This window comes from Chlamydotis macqueenii, chromosome 3 (genome assembly GCF_036417535.1).
Source record: "Chlamydotis macqueenii isolate bChlMac1 chromosome 3, bChlMac1.mat, whole genome shotgun sequence".
NCBI classification, from domain to species: Eukaryota; Metazoa; Chordata; class Aves; order Otidiformes; family Otididae; genus Chlamydotis; species Chlamydotis macqueenii.
In genome coordinates this window covers 20581311-20603636 of record NC_141558.1, presented here as the reverse complement: position 1 = coordinate 20603636, position 22326 = coordinate 20581311, and the positions used below count along the sequence as shown (strand labels likewise).

General features: G+C 36.7%; 1 protein-coding gene across 1 annotated transcript in view; it reads left to right on the top strand.

The window, feature by feature from the left end:
* SNTG2 (syntrophin gamma 2) overlaps positions 1-22326 on the top strand; it is a 269954-nt gene that overhangs the window by 151763 nt on the left and 95865 nt on the right. Inside the window, exon 7 of the mRNA XM_086745017.1 lies at positions 14859-14946. Within this exon, the coding sequence (XP_086601143.1) occupies positions 14859-14946 (88 nt within the window). The remainder of the gene's footprint in view (positions 1-14858; positions 14947-22326) is intronic.

The window sequence follows — 22326 nt, the reverse complement described above, 5'->3', positions numbered from 1 at the left end:
GAGGGAGAAGCAGAGGGGAAGAGTAATTTGGTTGAAATTCACAATGAAGGGATACTACTTGGTATCCACTTGGTTGGGAGTTCAATTTTCAAGATATTCACAATAAACTGTGAAAGGAAATGAAACACAAGGTGACAGTTTGTTGATTCAACAGAATTTTTCAGGTTGGTAAGGATCATAGAATCATAGAATGTTTGAGTTGCAGGTCATCTTAAAGATCATCTAGTTCCAACCCCCCTGTGATGGGCAGTGACACCTTCTACTAGACCAGGTCACTCAAAGCCACATCCAGCCTGGCTGTGAACACTTGCAAGGAGGGGCCATCCACAACTTCTCTGGGAGACCTGTTCCAGTTCCTCATCACCCTGACAGTAAAGAATTTCTCCTTTATATCTAATCTAAATCTATCTTTCATTTTAAAACTGTTACCCCCTCGTCCTATCACTACACCTCCTGATAAAGAGTCCCTCTCCTTTTTTCTTGTAAGCCCCATTTAAGTACTAGAAGGCTGCTGGAAGGTCTCCCTGGAGCCTTCTCTTCTCCAGGCTAAATAACCCCAGCTCTCTCAGCCTGTCCTCATAGGAGTGATGCTCCATCCCTCTGATCTTCTTCATCATTCTCCTCTGGACCCACTCGAGCACATAAAGGATAAGGGAGAGCTGTGAAGACTGACATTAGGACTCAGTGATCTGGTGGCAATACAGTAGGAGGTGATCTGCTGTGCAGATGACAGAATAGACAGGTTGCCCAGATCATCTTAAGTGGGGGTGTGAGCCAGTGAGCTGCCTCTTTTTTTTTTCTCTCTCACTGTTTGGAATTGTTCTGGTATCATTTACAATTTTGGGGTTTTTTTTTTGTTTTGTGATTCCTGCTTGGGCAGCCTATATCGATCATCAGAACATCAGGTGGTGAGAAATTGTGCATCATTTGTTAGGTTGTTATTATTATTATTATTATTATTATTATTATTATTATTATTATTATTTCTATTATTATTAGAAATATTTTATATATTTACATATAGATAAAAATTATCTTTTCTTTTGCTATCTTAGTAAACTGTCTTTATCTCAAACCATGAGTTTTCTTTTCTTCCCAATTCTCTCCCCCATCCCCTAGGGAGGGAGAGGGTGATGGAGCAGCTTTGTGGTACTCGATTGCTGGCTGTAGCTAAACCACGACACTCATGTAGGCTCCCTTTCCCATGAAAGGTTGGCCCAGATGATCTTTTGAGATCCTTCCCAACCTGGGCTGATTATGATTCTGTGATTAGTTCAAATGTAAATTTGAATGAAATTAACCTGGTTTCAAGATAAAAAATGATTTATTTTTGTTACCAAGATAGACAGAAGTTAGGGTCTGGGCATATGAAATGAAGAAATAGGTGCTACGTGATATTTTTTTCTTGCTATATCTTATTCATATGTTTTTATAGAAAATTAGTGTGTTTCACACACTTTTAGTGTTTAACACAAATGTTATTCTATTAGGAATTTTGTTCACTGACCCAGGAAAGTACTTAGAAACATTTACTTTGGTCAAGGGATAGTGGTTTTAAGATAGATGGAAGTAGATTCAGACTAGATATAAGGAAAAAAAAAATTTACAATGAGGGTGGTGAAACACTGGAACAGGTTGCCCAGAGAGGTGGTTGATGCCCCATTCCTGGAAACGTTCAAGGCCAGATTGGATGAGGCTCTGAGCAACCTGATCTAGTTGGAGATGTCCCTGCTTCTTGTAGGGTGTTAGGACTATATGACCTTTAAAGGTCCCTTCCAACCCAAACTATTCTGTGATTCATTGAGATACAAGGAATAAATTTGAAAATTGTTTATCTTCCTTGAGATATTGAAATTTTGTTTTCATTCATCCCTTTTTCCATTATCCATTTTGTATTAGTTGTTTTAGAATTCAAGTTCTCTATGTGGTCTTCTGGAATTCATTTACAAGTAGTGGAATATAGGTTATGAATTTTACAAATATAATATGAGAAAGAAAAAGATCCAATATAAAAAATTGGAAGATACATACTTAAAAAGGTACATGATACTTAACTGCTCAATAAATATCTCATATCAAATTTTATAAGGTAATAAAAACCATAGAATTATCATGATGAGGTAAGAAAATCAATAAAATCATAGAGAATTATAAAATAACTTGTCAAATTGATAGGTGCTTGTGAAGTAGCAAAAAATGAATTCTTGTGATTTACTAATTTTACGGTGTAGTAATATCTCATAGTCATATTAATTAGTAGATTTTATTGATTTCTGCTGTTATTAAAATCATTAATGTACTTCTATTTTTAAATAAAGTAAGACAGCGATTTACAATGTGAAAACTGCAGTCTTACGTTCTGTATGTTTAACTACATGGTTATATTTGAATATGTATTTCAATAATACTCGAGGCAACAACTTTGTGACACTTGGAGAAAGTTAAAATAATGTTTTGATTTAATATCCATAGAGAATTTAATACCTTAAGATTCCTGCCTTAAAAAAAAACAGCAGCACAGATCAAATTTCAAGAGAAATGCCCGTTGTTTTGCTGAATTTTCCAGGTAGTTGGTACATTAAAATGTACAGATACCCTTACAAACATACACACTTTTCTGACTCAAGACTGACACTTAACTTCAGGTTGTTCCTTTAACTTTTGCATTTTTTTTCCTGCGAGAAGCTTTTCAGTTTGAACTTACTCTTTCAGCCAACAGAGAAAATGTTATGAAGTCAAAAAGAACAATGTAACTGAAATATGACAAGTATAAAATGAGTGCTTGACCAGTTAAATGAAGGAAAAGATGAATATTTTTCTACATAGAAAGACTGTGCATGTTTCATTTCTTGGAGATCTATCTTAATGCTGCCAAGATTATTTTTCTCAGTACTTTCAGCAATACATGATTCACGTCAATAATTAGTCCTTTGTACTGCAATTTTGTTGTTCTGTCAGCACAGAAGAGATATTTTGCTAATATTGGAATAGTAATTCTACCAGATACAGAAGAACCAATAACTGATATTTTTCTCACATCACCTGAAGATTGTCTGATTCCTTTGAATGTCATGGAACTGTATGATTTGGGTTTGTTTGTTTTTTTTTTCTGTTATCTGCATGGCTCTTCCATTTTCTTGGTACTTTCCACAATTTGCTTTTAGATTTCTTCGTTTTAGTAAATTATTTCTGTTGAGAGTTTAAAGGTAATGTCATAAATGGTTTTCATCTGAATGAAGTTGTGCTTCTGTATTCCCTGTCCCTTGCTGCCTCACTTGCACATCCTGACAAAAGCAATCTCATTCTTTTTTTAAAAAAAAAAAACAATGGAAGAACAGGTGGATGCTACTTCAGAGAATTTAAAAAATGAACAGTTACCAAAAAGAAAAAAAAGAGACAATAAAATTGTACACACTTTCTGAAATAGTCTATATACATTACTGCAAAGTTTAGCTGGAATTAAATCTTATTATATGAATGCAGGCTTAAAAAAAGTATATGATATTGCACAGAAATATACCAATAGAGTCTTAAATCACCTCAGCTCCATGCTCTATTTCCAGGAATTGCCATGTGTTCAAGTAATGCAGATGCAATAGAGTGGAAATAAGAAATCAATCTCTGTAAAAATTATATTGAACACAGACAGAAATGTGTGTGCATTTTTGTGGGAGTATATGTTTGTCGTGGGAAACCTAAAGAAATATGAAATAGAATAATCAAACAAAGCAGCCCGTGTGCTTCCAGAAAGATGACAAACAAGTCTCGGGAAAATGTCAGAGAGAAAAGAAAACGAAGAGCAGTAGCAAAACATGGAAAATCTATTCCAGTGGCTTTTTGAAGGGATTTTGCTGGTGCTTTCCCTGATCTCACTCAAGTAACTATTAAATATTTTTTTTAAACAGTAAAAACTTAAAACATGTCATTTACTAATGTAGCATTAAAGTAGTTTTCCTTCTCATATATACGGTTTTAGAGAGCTTAATTAATCAAAACTTACAAAGGAAGTAAAATTAAGGTACATACTTTCATAGCCTTGACATTACCACTTCCCTTCTCCAGATCCTCTCTGTTCATGAGAGCTGAAGAGAGACGAAGGGGAAAATGATGGAGATTTCTCCAGAACAACTTGGCAGAGCTATGCTGTGAAATAACTTAGGAGAATCCATCCTTATGGGTACCCACTGAGTCTCCCTTTATTTTTACCAAACTGTTTTTATGCTTCTAATCTTTTGGAGATAGTTTGAGGATTTTCTGTATTTTCTTCTTAGATAGTTCCACACTTTCCTAAAAAAAAAAAAAAAAAAAAAAAAAAAAAAAAAAAAAAGTGGTAAAAAAAAACAAAGCTAAAACCTTTATTATATTATACTTTTCTTACACTAGCTGATTTACAACACTGACCTACACAGTCATATTGGAAAAGAAATTTAGCAGGTTTTGCCTATCAACTTTTCTATGACTTGTTTCTGTGTATGAAATATTATTTGTTTAGTTTGTGATTAGGTGTATCATCTTCCCAATATGTTGCTGTTACCATTATTTATTTAAGTGTGCAATTTGAGGCATTGAATAAAGGAGTTGTATCTTGACTGGCATAAAGCTTTGATGTGCTCCAGGCTTAGAGGCTGTCTCCAGTTACAGATAGAGATATGAACAGAAACAGCATGGGTAGCATCCATCAGCCCTAAATATTATTGACAGGGAGCTTGCTGAAATGATCCCAGACTCACTGCTTGCCTTCCCTGTTATTAGGTGATTTACGTTTGAGATCAGCCAAAGTAGGCATGTAGATTTGAAAACATTTGTAAGCCACTTTCAAACACAATGCACTTTTCAGATACAGCTGTATGAGCTGCAACATCTCTATAAGTAATTTTTCATGAAAAAAAAAATTCTTTAACCATGAAATATTCAATAAATTTCTGTTTAGTTGAAGCATTTTAATGTATTTTTAGGACTAGAGAGACAAAAAAAAATGATATCAAGCTTCTGAAGATTTTACTCTCTTAACTTCACCTTTATGGTTCTCACAGAGTTCCTTTGTCTTTGCCTCAGTCAGTCCCAAAAGAATACTTTAGCCTTGTGTTACGTGGACAGCAAATACCTGCTACAGTGAGTAGATAGCTACAGAGCAGCTGCATGCACCGAAGAGCTGAAGCAGGAACTGAAAGAAGTGAACTAACTCTTATTGGGAAGCATTTATTAATGAGTTGAACATAGTTGCTTTCATTAGTTAGGACTTACCATTTATTTTAGGAAATTTGTTGCTGCTATGTAAGTAGACAGTAACAAAAAGAGAGATAAAAATAAGCATTCTTAGCAAGAATGCTAATTTGTGATATTAGAGTGCAGATGGAAGTTCTACTGTTCATGGTTTTCCTATTCTTTCAGTTATCCTATAGAATTTTTCTGAACTGTCTTATTGGGGATTTGGTCATAGTAGAACAGCAGCCCTGTTATCATGACAGTGAGGCAAATAATTTAAAAGTCTTTTTCACCTTGCTTAGATGAAAAAGATCTGAGTTTGATTTCATTTCTCCAGGAACTAATTTGCCATAAGTATTCTATATCCCAGCACTGCATAAAAATAAAGCTACATAAAATCAGCAAATTGTAGTATAAATTTAAAATTTTGTGGTATGTACAATTCAATCTCACTGTTTCCAGATCCTCTAAGAAATGTGATTACTTCATCACTGAATGCATCTGGCAACATTCCTCATTAAGAAGCAAGCTATAGTATACTTTTGGTCTCCAGTGTCTTTTACATGGAAATTATAAAACTCACATGCTTTAAAACATATTTTTATCATTTAAATTTTCACTCTTTTGCACCTTTACTGTGCTTTTTTAAAGGATAGAAAAAAAATCAGAGAAAGATTTTTAGAAATGGAGTAACACATTATGGTACTTGTGTTAAATGTGAACTTAAAAATATGGCATAATTTCTTTAATGTACTTGTGGAAATCAACTTTCTTTCAAGCTCTAAACATGTTAAGTAGTTCAGATTTCAGTACTACTCTTTTACCCCAATCTATTTCACAATCACTTAAGTCCCTGGGTTAGAGAAGCAGCAAGTACTCTAGCACTATGAGCATTTATGATGTGCATAATCTTTGGGCAGAAAAGCAGAATTACTATAATTAAAACTGATAGAAGAATTCAGCCAGCTAGCACAAAGGAGCTATAGGAAGAATTGAAGTCTTTGTTAAGCTATGGACACAAAATGTAGCACTTCTTAGATAAAGCACACAGAGAGTGCGGCTGGATTTTAGGCAGTACTTCCTAAGAGTAAAAGGAGTTAAGATTTTTTAAAAATTAAGAAATTTTAAAAGAAATCTATGTCTCTCTTAACCCTTTTCATTTTATATTTATTTCATCTATAAATCTTGAAAGACAAATTATACTAGCCTCTTTAGTCATAAATAAAGGTACTTTCTTCCATCGCCTTCTCCCACCTCTATAAAACAGAGCACCATGGAGGGAGACCAAATATTTAAACTAAAGTAGAACATTGTAGTAAGAACAAAAGAGTGTAAACTATCTGTGCATAAATGAGGGTCTTTGAAAGAGCTGGTAGAAAAAGAAAATATCTGGTTTTAAAACAGGGTTTGACACATTCAGGAACAATGCTGTACGATCCCTTCTTGTCCCTGACAGTCTCTAGGAAGACCTGTCCACTCTTGCTTCCTTTGATCCTTACATCCTCTGCACAAACTAATCTGTGTCTTCATTTTTGGTCACTCTGCTGAGTTTCCACTCTGGTTGAGCTAGTCTCTCTGAAGTAGTGTCCTCTCCTCCTCATTTCTCTCCCCCTCACCTTCATTTGCCTATCTGAACAATGTTTTGTGCTTTTGACTAATTCACTGCCTTATATAGGATGACCCTCAGTATTTCATCAGGGTATAAAGAGCTACAGAGTGCTCTGTGCTCTAGCTCAATGTTATTAAGAGGACCAAGCTGCAGCATAATAGTTAGTGTACACCCTTGTGATATTGAATAGATTAATTAAGTAAATGTGTTTGTCAATGAGAGGGCTTACTCTGTTTACGTAAGTGAAACTCGTTATTTTGCATTTTGTAAATTTCCTGAAATGGAAAGGAAAATTTAAGTTATGTGTGGACTTACATCCACATAAAATTAACTCATTAGTAAAATTGTTGTATTTCTGGTCGCAAGGAAGATTAATAAACTCCTTTGAGATCACTGTATGAGCTGTAGATAAGTGTTGTTTCTCTTCAAGAAGTCTGCCATTGACTTAATGGCAGTGTGATCTGAACAAGTCGATGGATCTTATAGTTCTCACTAATATTTCAGGCACATTCGTTTAGCCACTGAACTGAGGCTAGGTAATGGCATCTGCTCTTGTTCCATATTGTAAATAGAAGACAAAACACTTACTAATAGAGCAGGAATGTATTTATACACTTCAGATGGCAAATAATCTGGCATGTTGAATCAAAACTACTAAAAGAACTGGATCAGGAGATCAAAAGGTTTTTTTCCGTTGTTCTTTTTTGTGTAATGTGGTATTAGATAATGAAAACTCTAGTGAAAAAAAAAAAAAGTATAGCCCTGTATTTGAAGAAATATGGCTCAAGCTTTAATCAGTACTCTAGGAGAAGAGAAACTAATTCTCTATAAGTCTGTCACATATCGATGAGATTTGCATGATGTTCCCCTCATCAGTTAAAATTATTTAAAATTATACTTGATGGTGACCTGTGCTGAATAAATGTTGGCCTGTACAGTAGCACAGTTTCAAGGAATCATGAGCTGGTATCCTGAGATGGTCTGCAGATGGTTCAGGTGTGGGATGTTGCCAAATTTCTTTCTGATGTGTAGTGAATATTGCAGATGAATTGCTGTTTTATGGTGATAGTAGCACTTTCATACCTGTGGAAACAAAAGCATTAAAGAATGGCATACGGGGTTACTATTACTTTGAAACAGTGCTGGATTTTGTCCATAGGTATTTCTAGTATCCTATTATGTTCTTCTACATGCTATAAGAATTTCATTGTTAAAGAGGAATCATTTTTTTATTTTCTAGGTGCTCCATTTCTTTAAGCCTGAAACAGTGAACATATATGTGATTACAAATAAATTCTATACTTGATCCAAAGTGAAGGGCAGTCCACTGAGGTGACCAGTCCGTAGGTCTAGAACTTCTGTCTGTACTTCAGCTGTGAATGTGTAGAAAACAAAAGCAGTTCTCAGTGCTTCTTACATTTAGTCCTATAATAACTCTGGATGTCTATGAAATGTCTATTAGACTAAGAAGACTTAGTACTAAAGGATGGTTGTGGAAAAGTTTGTTGTAAAAAAAGAGAGGCAATTTCTAAATCAGAGAATGCAGCATATGAACTGCTGGGTTTGATAACTTCAAAAGCTTCTGGTTTAGCTTTTGCACTCAGTAGCACAAGACAGTCTTTGTGAACTGTTGTCCATCATTCAACTGCAATTAGCTGTTTCATTATTTCATACCATTGCTAGTGGATGATGGCAGAAGTTTTCTGACTGATATCTCTCTCCTCTGAGGCACTTCTACTCAGACAAAATCCTTTTCTGAGAACTCTGCAGGTATGTTATGAATACAAGCAAACAGTGACAAAGAAAATGGAACAGTAGTGGCTACATGAAAACCGTCATTTAGTCTTTTTAGCTCAATCTGTGCCAATCGGAGTTTGCATTAAAACAGCCACTTTACTATAATGGAGAAAGATTTTCAGATATATTTGAAGAATATGAACCTGCATGGTTAGACTGCTCTAATTTGTTTGCTTGAAAAGACCTGCATTTGGGATAGAAATGTTTGCATTTCTACAGGTTCTGATTCCACTTAAACATACACATTTCCAATCATGCTCAGTCAGATACCTGTATTTGAACTGGAAGTGGCACTTTGATACTGTAGTGTGTGTTGCTGACATACCAGATGTCAGTAACGATTTAATAAAGTTTCAATCTAAGAATTGTGTGTTTGTTTTCTGGCAGTTGAGCCTTTTCTGTCTGTTGTGATTTTTTGATACCTGAATTTATTTTTTTTTTTACAAGTAATGAGCAATAAAACATACTTCTTTTTCTAAAGTTGTGAGTTCTGTAGCTTTGAACTGGGTTCAGTTATAACACATTGATTAACAGCTGAGACTTACCTGAATTTCCAGAGAGAAGTCCCTGTAATGCTGCGATATTCTTGGAATTTTTTGAAGGATGGCAAAGTTAAATTCTCAGAGATAAGTCTTCATACTTCAGGTCATAGTTAGCCTTAAGCAAATTTATTTAAACTTTATTTGCTTCAAGGAACAGCTGATTTGTCTAAAAATGTGTTTTCCAATGCACAATATGAATCAGCATCTTTCATATCCCAGATATTTGTGTAAGCATTATTTTGAAGTGAAACAGAGACTAAAGTGTGTAATTAAGTAAAAAAAATAATGTGCAAACTAATGAAAAAACCATTTAAATAATTTCCTTCTTTGTCTGTAATTCTTGGTAATTACATCATACAGGAGCAGTGTTATTTGTTTAAATTAGTAATGAAGCTTTGTGGTTGAAAACATATTTTACTGTATTTGTAGACAGAAATAAGAGAAAGGTGCTAATTGAGTGAACTAAGAGAAATTGCAGTTTAATTTAACTCTATGAAAATGTCCATAAGCTGCATTTTCTTGATAGGTGGGTAATGGGGAGGGGATATTTTAAAAATTATAAATAGGACTAAATTTCTCAGAGAATAATATGTTTTTATTTTTAATTGAAAGATGCAGATGCCCTATAGTTTCAGTGCCCAGTCTGGGACATACATAGCTACCGTGGCAGGGACTCCTCAGATATTCGTTGAGACAAAGAGACTGATGGGCAAGATGTGAATGGTAGCATGTGAATACAATAGGTGAAAAAAAAAACACACTGAAATCAAGCACAAGGAGAAATGGGGAAAGCACTAGTCCCTCTTCTGCTTTACTTTTCTGTGTGTTTTGTCTCCACTCAGTACCTTTTCTGCCTCAGAATTTATATCTGATTCTTTGACAAACAAAAGACTTTATAGCTTCTCTTAGTGTATACTGCAATTATATTATACTTGGTAGTTTTTTATATACCTGTAGCCATAGAGGGAGTTGTGCTTTATGAGCTGAAAGCTTGTGGTGAACCCCAGTTCCTGCTGAAACACAAGAATGTCATGGGAAAGCTCCTAAATTATAGCAATGAGTGGAGCAGCAGTGTTATTTGGGTGCAGAGCTGATGATGTGCTGGAAATCTCACTGACACCTGTCCCAGTAAGATACATCTGACAAAGTATACGTGCAGCCTGCGTTGGAGAATTGCTGCCTACCTACCTAAGATCTTTCTTTTCTGTCTTCCTGTAGTTTCTTCTGAAGTATAAAATCTCTATATTGTATTAAAGGAAATTGATTGCTTCGGCAAGATTTCCGAGACTCTTCTACCTCTGATCAGTACCTGAATAGCAAGCCCAGTTCAGTGGTATGCAACTGCTGGTTTTAACTACAGTATTTGCATGGGACTTATAATTTAATAATCTGTATTACTTATTCATAATGATATAAAATATATATTTATCAGCTTGTTGAAAAAACATTCCAAATAAAGGCCTTTTTTCTCTTTGTGACTGTAACCTTGCAGTTAACTTTCCTGTGTCATGCCATCTTTCTGAGTGTAACTCATTTCACTTTGGGAGTGATCATTAATAGCATCCTTGGTAAATTCAACATTATTCTCTCTATTTTTCTGGATAATCAGAAAATTTTGAAGTGTCCATACATGTCTGCTGCTGGTCAGTGCTGGTTTTTTGTTTGTTTGGTTGGTTTTGGTTTTTTTTTTGCTTGAGGGCTTTACATTTCAGTGGAGGGGTAACAGTAGAATACTTGAATACTTTTATCTGTGGATGGTATCAGTAATAGCACAGTACTGAGTCATTATTGCTGCTATGTTGTAGCAGTGACAACATTCTGGACAGAAACTACTTAATAAAAAAAATATTCTATTATTCTACAATTACCTACTTTATAGCTTTTCTTATGTGTCTGTGTGTTTGGGCATGTGCATATATTCTGCAGGGTACTGATGGGTTTCTGGAATTGTTAATGACAATATTCTAAGGCTCAGTTTGGCAAAAAGAAAGAAGAGAGAAGTCCATCTACTTACAAAGATAGATTACAGAACAGTACAGTAAACATCTGTCACAAAACTAACGCACTGAATCTTTCATATCATAATAAAAAGAGGCAAGAGTGAAATAAAAATCTATCCATCTTTTAAAGATATACTCTTCTTTAAATATTTGTATATATGTGGATTATCTTCCATATAGAAAGCTAGTCATTTAAGCTAATTATTTGTCACAATCTGAGGAAATAAAACCATGACATGCTACTAACATGCATGGCATGGAGAGATTTTCAAAACAGGAGTGAATTGACTCGTTAGCAATACTATACCAAGTTGTATAATTCTTTCTGTGATTTACTCAATGGCTATGAAAGCTACAAATCTCTTTCAGGCATATACATAAATGTCAAAAAATAGTACAGGTAAAGTATAGAAATATAAGGAAATTATTTGAGTCATGGTATGTAATTATGCAGGATACCTCTGATAGAGTTCTGTAAAAATAATTTTAGTTCTAATTATAGGATAAGGTACCTAAGTGAAAATGCAAAGACTGGAAGAGTGTTGCAAGTCACTAGAGAATTAATAAATTGACTGTATTTTTCCTAGCATATTTGTGTAAATTATCCAGATATAAATGCTTGTTTTCAAGTAGCCAGTTAAGCATTAAGGAAGAGAGTCTCTGCAGACTCTGGATTTTAGTTAGCTAAGTGAAATCTCGAAGATCTTATTTGTATTTTTAACATTCTTTCTGTTCTGTTCTTAAGAAATGCAGGTAAACAAGGGAAGCATAATAAACCCTGGCTTGATGAATGCACTTAGAGCTACTTAGAGCATATATACAGACAGTTAGCTGCTGTAAATTTATTTAAACAACTATTTTTTATTTAAAAAAAAACACTAACTCTGGCAATTCTCCATATATATTAATAAATAGCAATATTGCAATAGTGAGTGTTACTCCAAAGCTACTGGATTTGTCTTTTGTTGGCTTACTGGACGTGTGCAAAAGCTTCAGCGCCACGGAGCAGTGCATTATTTAGTGACCTTCCATACTGTTAATACCTTCTTGTGAGAACTGAAATTGATTTTTTTTTTCCTTACTATGTGTGTGGTTCAATACTACCACCTCTTCAGACTCCACCCAAGAATACAAAATAGCTTCATGAGAGTATGATACAGTATGAGTACTGAATTTAGTTTGATTCAATTTAAACTATTGAGCTTTACCTCACTTAAAGATAATCTAGAACTTATGATTAAAGATAATGTAGAAATCCAGAATCTTCAAATCAGGTGCTAAGTTTAAAACAAAGCATCCAGTTACTGCAGAATTTCAGAAGTATTTAAGAATAATGTGATAGCTGAACCTTGACTAAAAGTTTTGCATATGTGTGTATATATATTAGTCTGTTTTAATATATATAACCTTTAAATATATCAAATAGACTTATATATGTATCTTATATGTACATTAGTGTGCAGATAAAGGGAAAAACTATCTTTGTAACAGCAGGGTTGGAGTAGCAGAAGTATCAATCATCTTCAGTCCTTAGTAAGTAACAAATAGTGTCTAAAATATGGCAGGAAATAAAGGACAGAGTATTTCAGGAGACATAGTTGCTCTTACACATTAGAATGCAAGACATATTGGTTTGCTTTGCAGCCCTGACACGCTCTTGTATGACCTTAAAGAAGCATTCTAATTTTGTTGTGCTTCATTTCCTGGTTATGTCCTACTGTGATCATCCTGAGAACGTTTAGTCAGAAATCAATGATTGTAATGTTTTTTTTCCCCATAATGTTTTTTTCCACAATGAGACCTCAGGTTCTCTCATAGTCGTTTGTTCACAAAACCTTTAACTTGAGTAGAACACCTTGGAGTACTGGGGGTGAGTAGGTAGCACTAGCTGTTGTATTTTTGGTAGTAAATCATTTAAATGTGGAATAAACTTGTGATGAAAAAAAAAAAAAGTAAAAATGCTTGAGTAGAGAACAGGGAAAGCCAAAAAATGGGACCATGGGAGAGGGAGGATTCTCTCCATCAGGAAGGAAGAACTTGAAAGGAAATGCAGGTCCTTTCTGTGAAACTTGCTTAAGCTGCAGACACTTTTATTTTTCTTCTTTTTTTTTTTTTTTTGTTTGTTTGTTTTTAAAAAAGGTCTTTCTCTTCTGAATCTCCTACCTGTTCACTTCTGGGCCCTCATTCCTCAAGCTGTTTAATTTAATCGGGCTCCCTGTTAGGTGCTTTTTCTGACCTGAGCTCTTGCTTCTCCCCTGCAGAGCTGAATTTCCTAACTTAATGAGTTCAAAACATTAGGATTCCCTTCCAGGGGCTGATCTGTGGTCACTAGTGCCACTGCAGGTCATTAGCAATGGAAGTCATTGTTTGATGGACTGAAAGATGGGTGGGGAGGATGGAGGCAGACACAGTAAACACACGTATTTTACAGGTACAGCAAACAGTAACCTTTCAGCAACAGTACTTTGTATGGGTGATTCGTCTGTCTGCTCCTTTAATCAACCAAATCAGAACATGTCCCTGTCCAGACAATGTTTTCTTTAGTGTTAGTGTTGGGAGGTTTATGGTCATTTCTGTTGCTCAGTCTTTTCCAGATTATTTTTATAGCCTGAAATTCTGAGCCTATGTGATTGCTTACTTGATTTCTTCACATGCCCTGGGTTTTCATATCAGGCATAAGCTTGGTGTTTTAATGCAGGTGAATAAATCAGTCCCTGGTAGAACCATTCTTTCAGGTGCACAGCGGGAAGAGTTAAAATGTTTGAGATAATCCTCCATCTCATGATGTTGGCCAGCGTGACATTGTGCTGAAATAGTGTTCTGAAGCAATACAACCACCAGCTTCCTCCAAGTACAACATTAGACCAGTAAATAGGATTTAGTTACTTTTGTGCTTAATATATGCATGCTCTGGTTGTGCTCAGATTAGAGGCCATGGGCGTTATCATCCATTTCTGACAAACAAGATCGGGGCTGCAGAGTCTGTGTGCAGGCCACGTACAAACCAAGGGCAGTATCTGTTTTCTGAGCTTCATGGATAAGAAACTGGGGAATATCTTTACCCTGTAATAGGAATCAAGTTTCATCAAAGACAGCATTTGAAGTTCTGCATTTAAAAAAGCTCCTTATGCAGTAGTGTGCTATGCCCTTAATTAAATTCTGATGTTTTAATACATGTGTCTATACACATATATGTATATATATGTGTTCCCTTCTGGTTAGCAAATACTTACAGATAATGAAGACAGCCACAAAAATCAAGACACAGAGAAATGTGCTTAATGTGTCATCTAAATTAATCAAACTAAATATTTAAGACTTAGATATGTGTAATATATTAATATCTCTTTATGTGTTTAGTTATGTATATACACACACAATGTATTATATCTACATAAACACATATTCCTCTACTGCCATAGGCCAATTTTATAAAAAATAGTTTATTTGTAGAAGTTCTATTCAGCTGGTATATAAAATCAGATTGCCCACCAAATATTTTTTCAGGTTATTCCATTGGTCTTGCATACTCTTACCTGTTGTTGGTGTGGCTTGGTCCTCAATATATTCTTCATTCCCAGTCAGAAATGTTCATACTAAGTTTCTTACAGATCAACAGAGATGTTGATTTTTGTTGTAAGTAATGTGCTTTCCATGACTGGTGGTTCTTTGGTTTAAAGTAGCTGTTATTTGTCACACTGACAGGTACACCTACTGCGAAATGCTGGCGATGAAGTTACCATCACTGTTCAGTACCTCAGGGAAGCTCCATCATTTTTAAAGCTCCCATTAGGTAAGAGGAAATTAACAGACAGGAGTAATTTATTTTCCTCTTTACAGTATTCTCACAGTAAGATGACAGTGACAGAAATAGGAATTCAATACTTGAGTGTATTACAGGAAGAAATAGAAAATTGTGTGTGTACTTTATTGCTTAACATGTAAGAATCTAATGCATACTGCATGACTGCTTCTGTATAGTTTATTCAAAATAAAACTGAAAAACTCCTTAAAATGCAATACAGTCATGGCTGATATCTGAAAGTTTTTCTACAGAAGCTTTGGCTGAGTACAATAAAATAGTGTTTGCAAACATTTGAATCATACATTCACACTGTAGGGTATTTTCAGGACACTTACGAGACAAATGAATAACATTAATTGTACATGTTTCATAAATTACTTTGATATTTTGATCATTTTTGTCAGAGAGCAGAATTATAATGTGACAACTGAGTATTTGGCAGTTGCAATAGTAAATTGTTTATGAACAATATAGGTGAGGGAAATTTTTGGTTCTTCTGGTTAACAAATACAAATATTCACGATACCTGCTTGAAATCAATGTTGCAAGTAGAAAAATGTACCTAATATGTCAGCTAACTTAATCAGACCAAATAATTTTGCACCAGTTTGTCTTCCATGTGATTTGCTTTCCAAATTAAGCAAAACAGATTTAAAATGTTTCTTGTTTTGAGGATTTATGTAAGTTGAATTCAACTATGTACTTGTTTTTTTCTTGATTTCAACAGAATTGTAGGTCTCAGAAGAGTGTCTGTCATTTCATCTAGATTCTTAAAAGCAAACTTGACAGGCTTCTACTAAGCTGAACTATAAATTTCATGCTAAACCCATTATATAGCTTCTTACTGCGTATCATTTCCATTTGAGAATGAAATCTAAATTAAAAAAAAAAAAAGTTATGTTTACATTGGGAGATCTTTGTGTGGTTAGTGTTCCTTTAATTAAACTTTAGGTTTTGTCTTCCTACTTTTCTGTCCTAGGTCATCTATATAGAAAACTATAGACTAATGTCTATAATACCTTGGATAACTGTGTCCAAGCTTAGACATGATTTTGGCAAGCTAGTAGGGTCTTAGCAGTAGTTTTTGTATTGTTTGCCATATTAATTTGTGGTTATGAGAGTCCTGTAAGCAATTTTATCTCATCTTGTTTGTTGACATCACATACAGACTTGGACTGTATTGCTTGTGGTCAGTTAACCTTGAGCTAAAAGCCAAACTCTCACCCAGCTGCTCTCTCGATCCCCCTCCTTAATCAGAACACGAAGAGAAAATAGAATGAGAAAGCTATTGGTTCAAGATAGAGACAGGAAGATCACTTACTAATTACCATTATGGGTGAAATAGAGTCAACTTGGGGAAACTTACTTAAATGTATTGCCTAATAAAATAGATTAAGGCAGTGAAAAACAGGCAAATAAATTGAAACAACACTTTCCCACCACCCCTTTCCTAGGCTCAACTTCATTCCTGACTCCTCTACGTCCCCTGCAAGTGATGCAGGGGGATGGGGAATGAGGGGTGGAGATCAATACAGAGCATTCCTCTCTGCCACTCCTTCCTCCTCACATTTTTACCCAGCTCCATCATGGATCCTTTCTACTGGCTGCAGTCCTTTACAAACTGCTCTAGCATGAGTGCTTTTCATGGACTGAAGTCCAGGAAGAATCAGCTCTGGCATGTGCCCCCACAGGCTGCAACTTCCTTCAGGGTACCTCCACCTGCTCCAGTATGGGGTCCTCCATAGGCTGCAGTGGCAGTATCTGCTCTGATGTGGTCCTCCGTGGGCTGCAGGGAAATGCCTACTTCATCATGGTCTCTCCATGGACTACAGGGGAATCTCTGCTCCAATACCTGGAGCGCCTCCTCCATCTCCTTCTCTGATCTTGAGGTTCATGTGATTTTTTTTCTCACACTTTTTTGACACTCCTCTCTCTGCTGTTCAACATTGTGCCCTTAAATAGTTTCCCAGAAGTGCTTCCAGCTTGGCAGAGGAGCTCAGTTGTGCCCTGCAGTGGGTCCAGTGAAGCTGACTGGAACAAGCTATGTCCAGCACAGGGCAGCCTCTAACCATCTCCCACCCCTGGCCACCCTGTTCCCCAAAACCTTGCCACCTACACCCAGTACACTTGCTAATTATGATGAGACAGCTGAGGAACTTAAGAAACTACCCTTTTTCTGAACTGAATGTGGACCTCAGCACAAGCTCATCTACTCACCAGGGTGTTCTGTGCAGACATCCAATACAGGCGGAAACCAAGCTCACTAGGTGACATGATCACTAGGTGACATGATCTCTATTAAGTGACTTGACATAAATACTCATTCTTGTGGTGAGGAAATAAGCAAATAAGTTGTAGAAAATTATGGAAAATAGGCCTGGTTTAGGGCCATACACTGAAGTTACAGAGAGCAGCAGTGGTGGGACAAAGCACCCCATTTCAAGAAGAGCTTTTCACAAGCCCATACACAAAGGGAATTCCAGTCATGAAGCATCAGTGACACATATAACAAGCTAAGTAGCAATTCTACTGTGCAATAAAGTACTTCCCAGCTCACACTGCAGGCAAGATTTAAGTGCACACATGCATAAATCTGAAGTATCTTGGCCTTTCCTAGCATCCCAGAAGACTCAGGCACACAGTCCCCTACCTTCAAGCATTCAGTCAGACCAGCTGCTCTGCTGGCAGTTTTAGTGCTGTGGTGTGTTCACTTCAAATGCAACGATACTGCAACCAGTGTCTTGCTATTCCTTGTAAGTACATCATCAGGAGTAGCATCTGCCTCTGCTGCTTTCTTCTCATACTTCTTGCTTCCCTACACTATCTCATGCCATTTCTGGCAAAAGCACAAGATGTCACAACAGGGAGATATCTGCCTACAGTTCTCGCCACATTTTTCTGATTGCTTCACTCTCTGATGAATTGTGAACAACAAATACAGAATTTGGCATGGTTTTAGATGTGGATACTGGTGCACTGGCACTTACTGATTAGACAGGAACTGCCTGTTTCTGTGTTTGGAGGAGGCCCTAAGCCAGGATGGTATGCCAGTATTGATCATTGTCTCTTTCACAGCTACCTGGGACTCTCGGCCCTTGCTAGAATATTATGAGACTATACATAATAGTATCTTAAATTATGGCACCAAATATTCTCTGCCACAGGAATTTTATCAACAATTTTATAGAATATTGCAGAATGCTTGCCATAATTTTGCATAGGGCAAATACTTCTTTCTCAAAAAAACTATCAGGCCTAGATCAGAAAGTTTGCACGGGCCAGTAGGGTCATTAACTCTCCGTTTCATTGGGTCCTCTGGCTCCATGGCTAGGGTGATTCCTTATCCCATAGCCTGCAGTTTGCTCCAAGGTCGCTGTCAGCTAGATAAACAATGGATTTGTGTCTCTTAAAACCAAAGGAAGGAATTTGGGGTTTTGGAGCTGGGTCAGGAACTTGTTAGTGGCTATGACGGTTATTTGTTAGCCTGTTACAGAATAATTTTAGTGTCAGCTCTTGGGTATGGACATTAAGGATTCTCTGGAGCTAAGTCCATTACTGTTCCCAGAATTGAGCAGGGCCTTTAGGTCTCCTTTAGATAAGATTCACTGCTGCTCAGCAGACTGTTCAGGACATTTTATAGTAAAACAGACTCTCTTGAGAATTTTTCTTTCTGATAGTTATACCAAATTATCAGAGTATTCTGAAGTTGCAAAGCTTGCAGTGTAATTAAAAATTACCAGAGTCTTTTCTTTGATTTTAATTTTGTGGTTGTTCTGGAATGGAGTGACATAAATATTAAGTTAGATAAATGAGATTTTATTTGTATAGAAGAGGTCTCCGGTATCATTTAGCAATGTTGATCATAAGACAAACTGTTGTAAAGGATAAAGTCTTGCTGACTACTTGCTGTATATTGATCTGCTGTCCTGCATTTTGGGATTTTTTTTTTTGTGATTTAGTGTAATTCACAGACTGAAATGAACCTGTTGATGGGGCTCTGAGTTGACCAGAACTTTAATAGAGACCTTTCTAGGTCTAGAAAGCTTAAGGCTTTTAAAGTTAAAAATAAAATCTAGGTGCTACTAAAATAAGTAATAGAATACCTAACTTTTTAAATTGAAAAGTCTCAGTGATTCTGTCAAAAAAGAATATAATAGCATTTATAAACAGCTCCTACCTGTAGCACTGCAAATGAGTTCTTGCTTTAGATTTAGTGTCAGCTATCTTGGTGATTTCCCAAGTTACTGCTAGCTCTTCAAAATGCCTTGTGTTCCTTACAAAGTTTTCTTCTCTCACCTCAGAGTTCTGCCTGTCTTTTTCCGGTCTCAGTCTTTGTGAACTACCAAATACCTCTTTTCTGGCATCAGTACCCATGAGAATACTGTACAGTAGTCATGAAGGGGGGAGTTACTTACAGCAGATGTTTTATTTTACATAAACACTTGTTCCGATAGTCTTCCTTGAACTAATGTTCCAGAGTTTGGGCTGGTAGCTAACACCTCATTTGGAGTCTCATGTACTTGGGCAAGGGCTACAGTAGCGGATAGTACAAGATTTGCTTTGTGTTAGTGCATTTTGTATCATTTATATCGTGTGTGTACATACTGTGTTTTGTTCTAAAAACAGAGAGGAAAGACTACCTCATTGCCATAGGGCTGCGTGTGGGGAGGCAAACAGAGCTCCTTGGAGAGACAAGAGCACTGCATCTTCCATGAAAGCAGTTGAGCATGTACAGGGGAAGCTTCTAAAATGCTAAACAAGGCCATGAAGGGGTAGTCCATTAGTAGAGTGCGACAGAGGAGGCAGGAGCAGACTAAAAGACTTGTGAACTTGCTTACATCAGGTGATGGAGGTGGCATAGCCTGAGAGAGGCTATGTAGGTTCTTCTGGATCAAAATACCAAAGAAAGCTGCTGAACTGAAAAGCAAGTCTGCAGGGACACCGTGGGAGGAGGGAAATTTGTTCCTTAACCTTTTATTCCTAGCTTTCTCATGCAATAGATGTCAGTTTTCTGTACTTAAAAAAAAAAAAAATGTAGTATTTTATATTATGGTAGAACCTGGCTTTAGAGATTTGAAAATACCTAAGTTAACGTCTTTTGATATGCTCAAGTTACTGAAGAGGTGGGATTCCTACTTTAAGAATCTGATTGACTCATGGACCTGTCATAGTTGTCTACTGCCAGAGACAGTGGAATTCCAAAACAGGCAAAGTCTTCAGTGGATAGTTTAATGCCAACTTTTTTATTGCATTGTTTTTATAAAATTAAAAAAAAAAATTATCATCTATTCCAGCAAGTCATTGTGGTCATCTATGAGTCTGAGGACAGATTTTAGTGGTCTGCTGTACATATAAAGTAGCTACAAAATGTTGTAGTTAGTTTCTGAAGTCAACACTTGGGTTAGACCCGTACAAGCAAAGCATAACGGTTCCTTCTGCTGACATCATCTAACATTGTACAGAAAGGACTCCAAATGAAAACATGCTGAAACTTCAGAAACTTCAGGGTATAATTCTGAGACTTCAGCATTGAACTGACAGTGATTTGTTATGGAGAAAATGAACTTTTGTTGAATTAAGTATCATTCTGATAAATCTTTCAGATATGTGGAATAGATACATACAAAAATATATGACTAAGACTGACTTTTTGACTTCTGTGATGTTAGATTGGCAGACCTATTAAAGTGAAATGATTTACAGGCAATTTCAAGTGATTTCTTCAAATGGAAAAATGGGTTTTCAGTGATGATGAATATAATGCTGTGAAATTGATTTTTATGTGCTTTACTGGTAAGACCAAGTGCTGTCTAACAGTAATTGTGTATTGTTCATGCTATATGTTAGCATTTTACATTTAAATAAAAGTTACACAATGACATGACTTTGTGCTGTTTCCATTGTTGTATGCTACAAAAGTATTAAGTTTTCCTGGAGTCACTTTAACTACTAAAGCAGGACCACGATGCATAAATGATAAAGGATGAGGTATCTTGAAGAATGTAACAGTGTAATCTTAATGTATTAACATAGTATTAACATTTCAAGATGACTATTTGCTTTTAATTTCTCAATTTAGAAAGATGCATAGTTATTGAAAGAGTTGGCATTTTAAAAAAAAACATATATCCGTTAAGAAAGTGTATGTAATGTGTACAGTTAGTAAAATCATAGAATGGTTAGGGTTGGAAGGGACCTTGAAAGGTCATCTAGTCCAACCCCCCTGCAAGAAGCAGGGACATCCCCAACTAGATCAGGTTGCTCAAAGCTCCATCCAACCTAGCCTTGAATTTTTCCAGGGATGGAGCATCCACCACCTCTCTGGGCAACCTGTTCCAGTATTCTACCATCCTCATTGTAAACTTTTTTTTCCTAATGTCTGATCTAAATCTACCTTCCTCTATTTTAAAACCATTACCTCTTGTCCTGTCACAACAGGCCCTACTGAAGAGTTTCTCCCTGTCTTTCCTGTAGGCCCCCTTTAGGTACTGGAAGACCGCTATCAGGTCTCCCCGGAGCCTCCTCTTCTGCAGGCTGAACAGCCCCAACTCTCTCAGCCTGTCCTCATAGGAGAGGTGCTCCAGCCCTCTCATCATCTTTGTGGCCCTCCTCTGGACCCTCTCCAGCAGGTCTATGTCCTTCTTATTTTGGGGGCTCCAGAGGTGGACACAGTACTCCAGATGGAGTCTCACCAGAGCAGAATAGAGGGGAAGAATCACCTCCCTCGACCTGCTGGCCATACTTCTCTTGATGCAACCCAGGATGCGGTTGGCTTTCTGGGCTGCAAGTACACATAGCCGACTCATGTTGAGCTTCTCGTCCACCAGCACTCCCAAGTCCTTTTTCTCAGGGCTGCTCTCACTCCATTCTCCACCCAGCCTCTATTTGTGCTTGGGATTGCCACGACCCAGGTGCAGGACCTTGCACTTGGCCTTGTTGAACTTCCTGAGGTTCTCATGAGCCCATTTCTCGAGCCTGTCCCTCTGGATGGCATCCCTTCCCTCCAGTGTGTTGACCGCACCACACACCTTGGTGTCCTTGGTGAACTTGCTGAGGGTGCCACTGAGCACTGGTCCCAATACTGACCCCTGAGGAATGCCACTCATCACTGGTCTCCACTTGAACATCGAGCCATTGACCACCACTTTTTGAGTGCACCCATCCAGCCAATTCCTTATCCAATGAGTGGTCCGTCCATCAAATCCATGTCTCTCCAGTTTACAGACAAGGGTGTCATGCGGGACAGTGTCAAATGCTTTGCACAAGTCCAGGTAGATGACATCAGTTACTCATCCCTTGTCTGCTGATGCTGTAACGCCATCATAGAAGGCCACCAGACAGTACTTAACTGAAAGTTTCTTGTTAGCT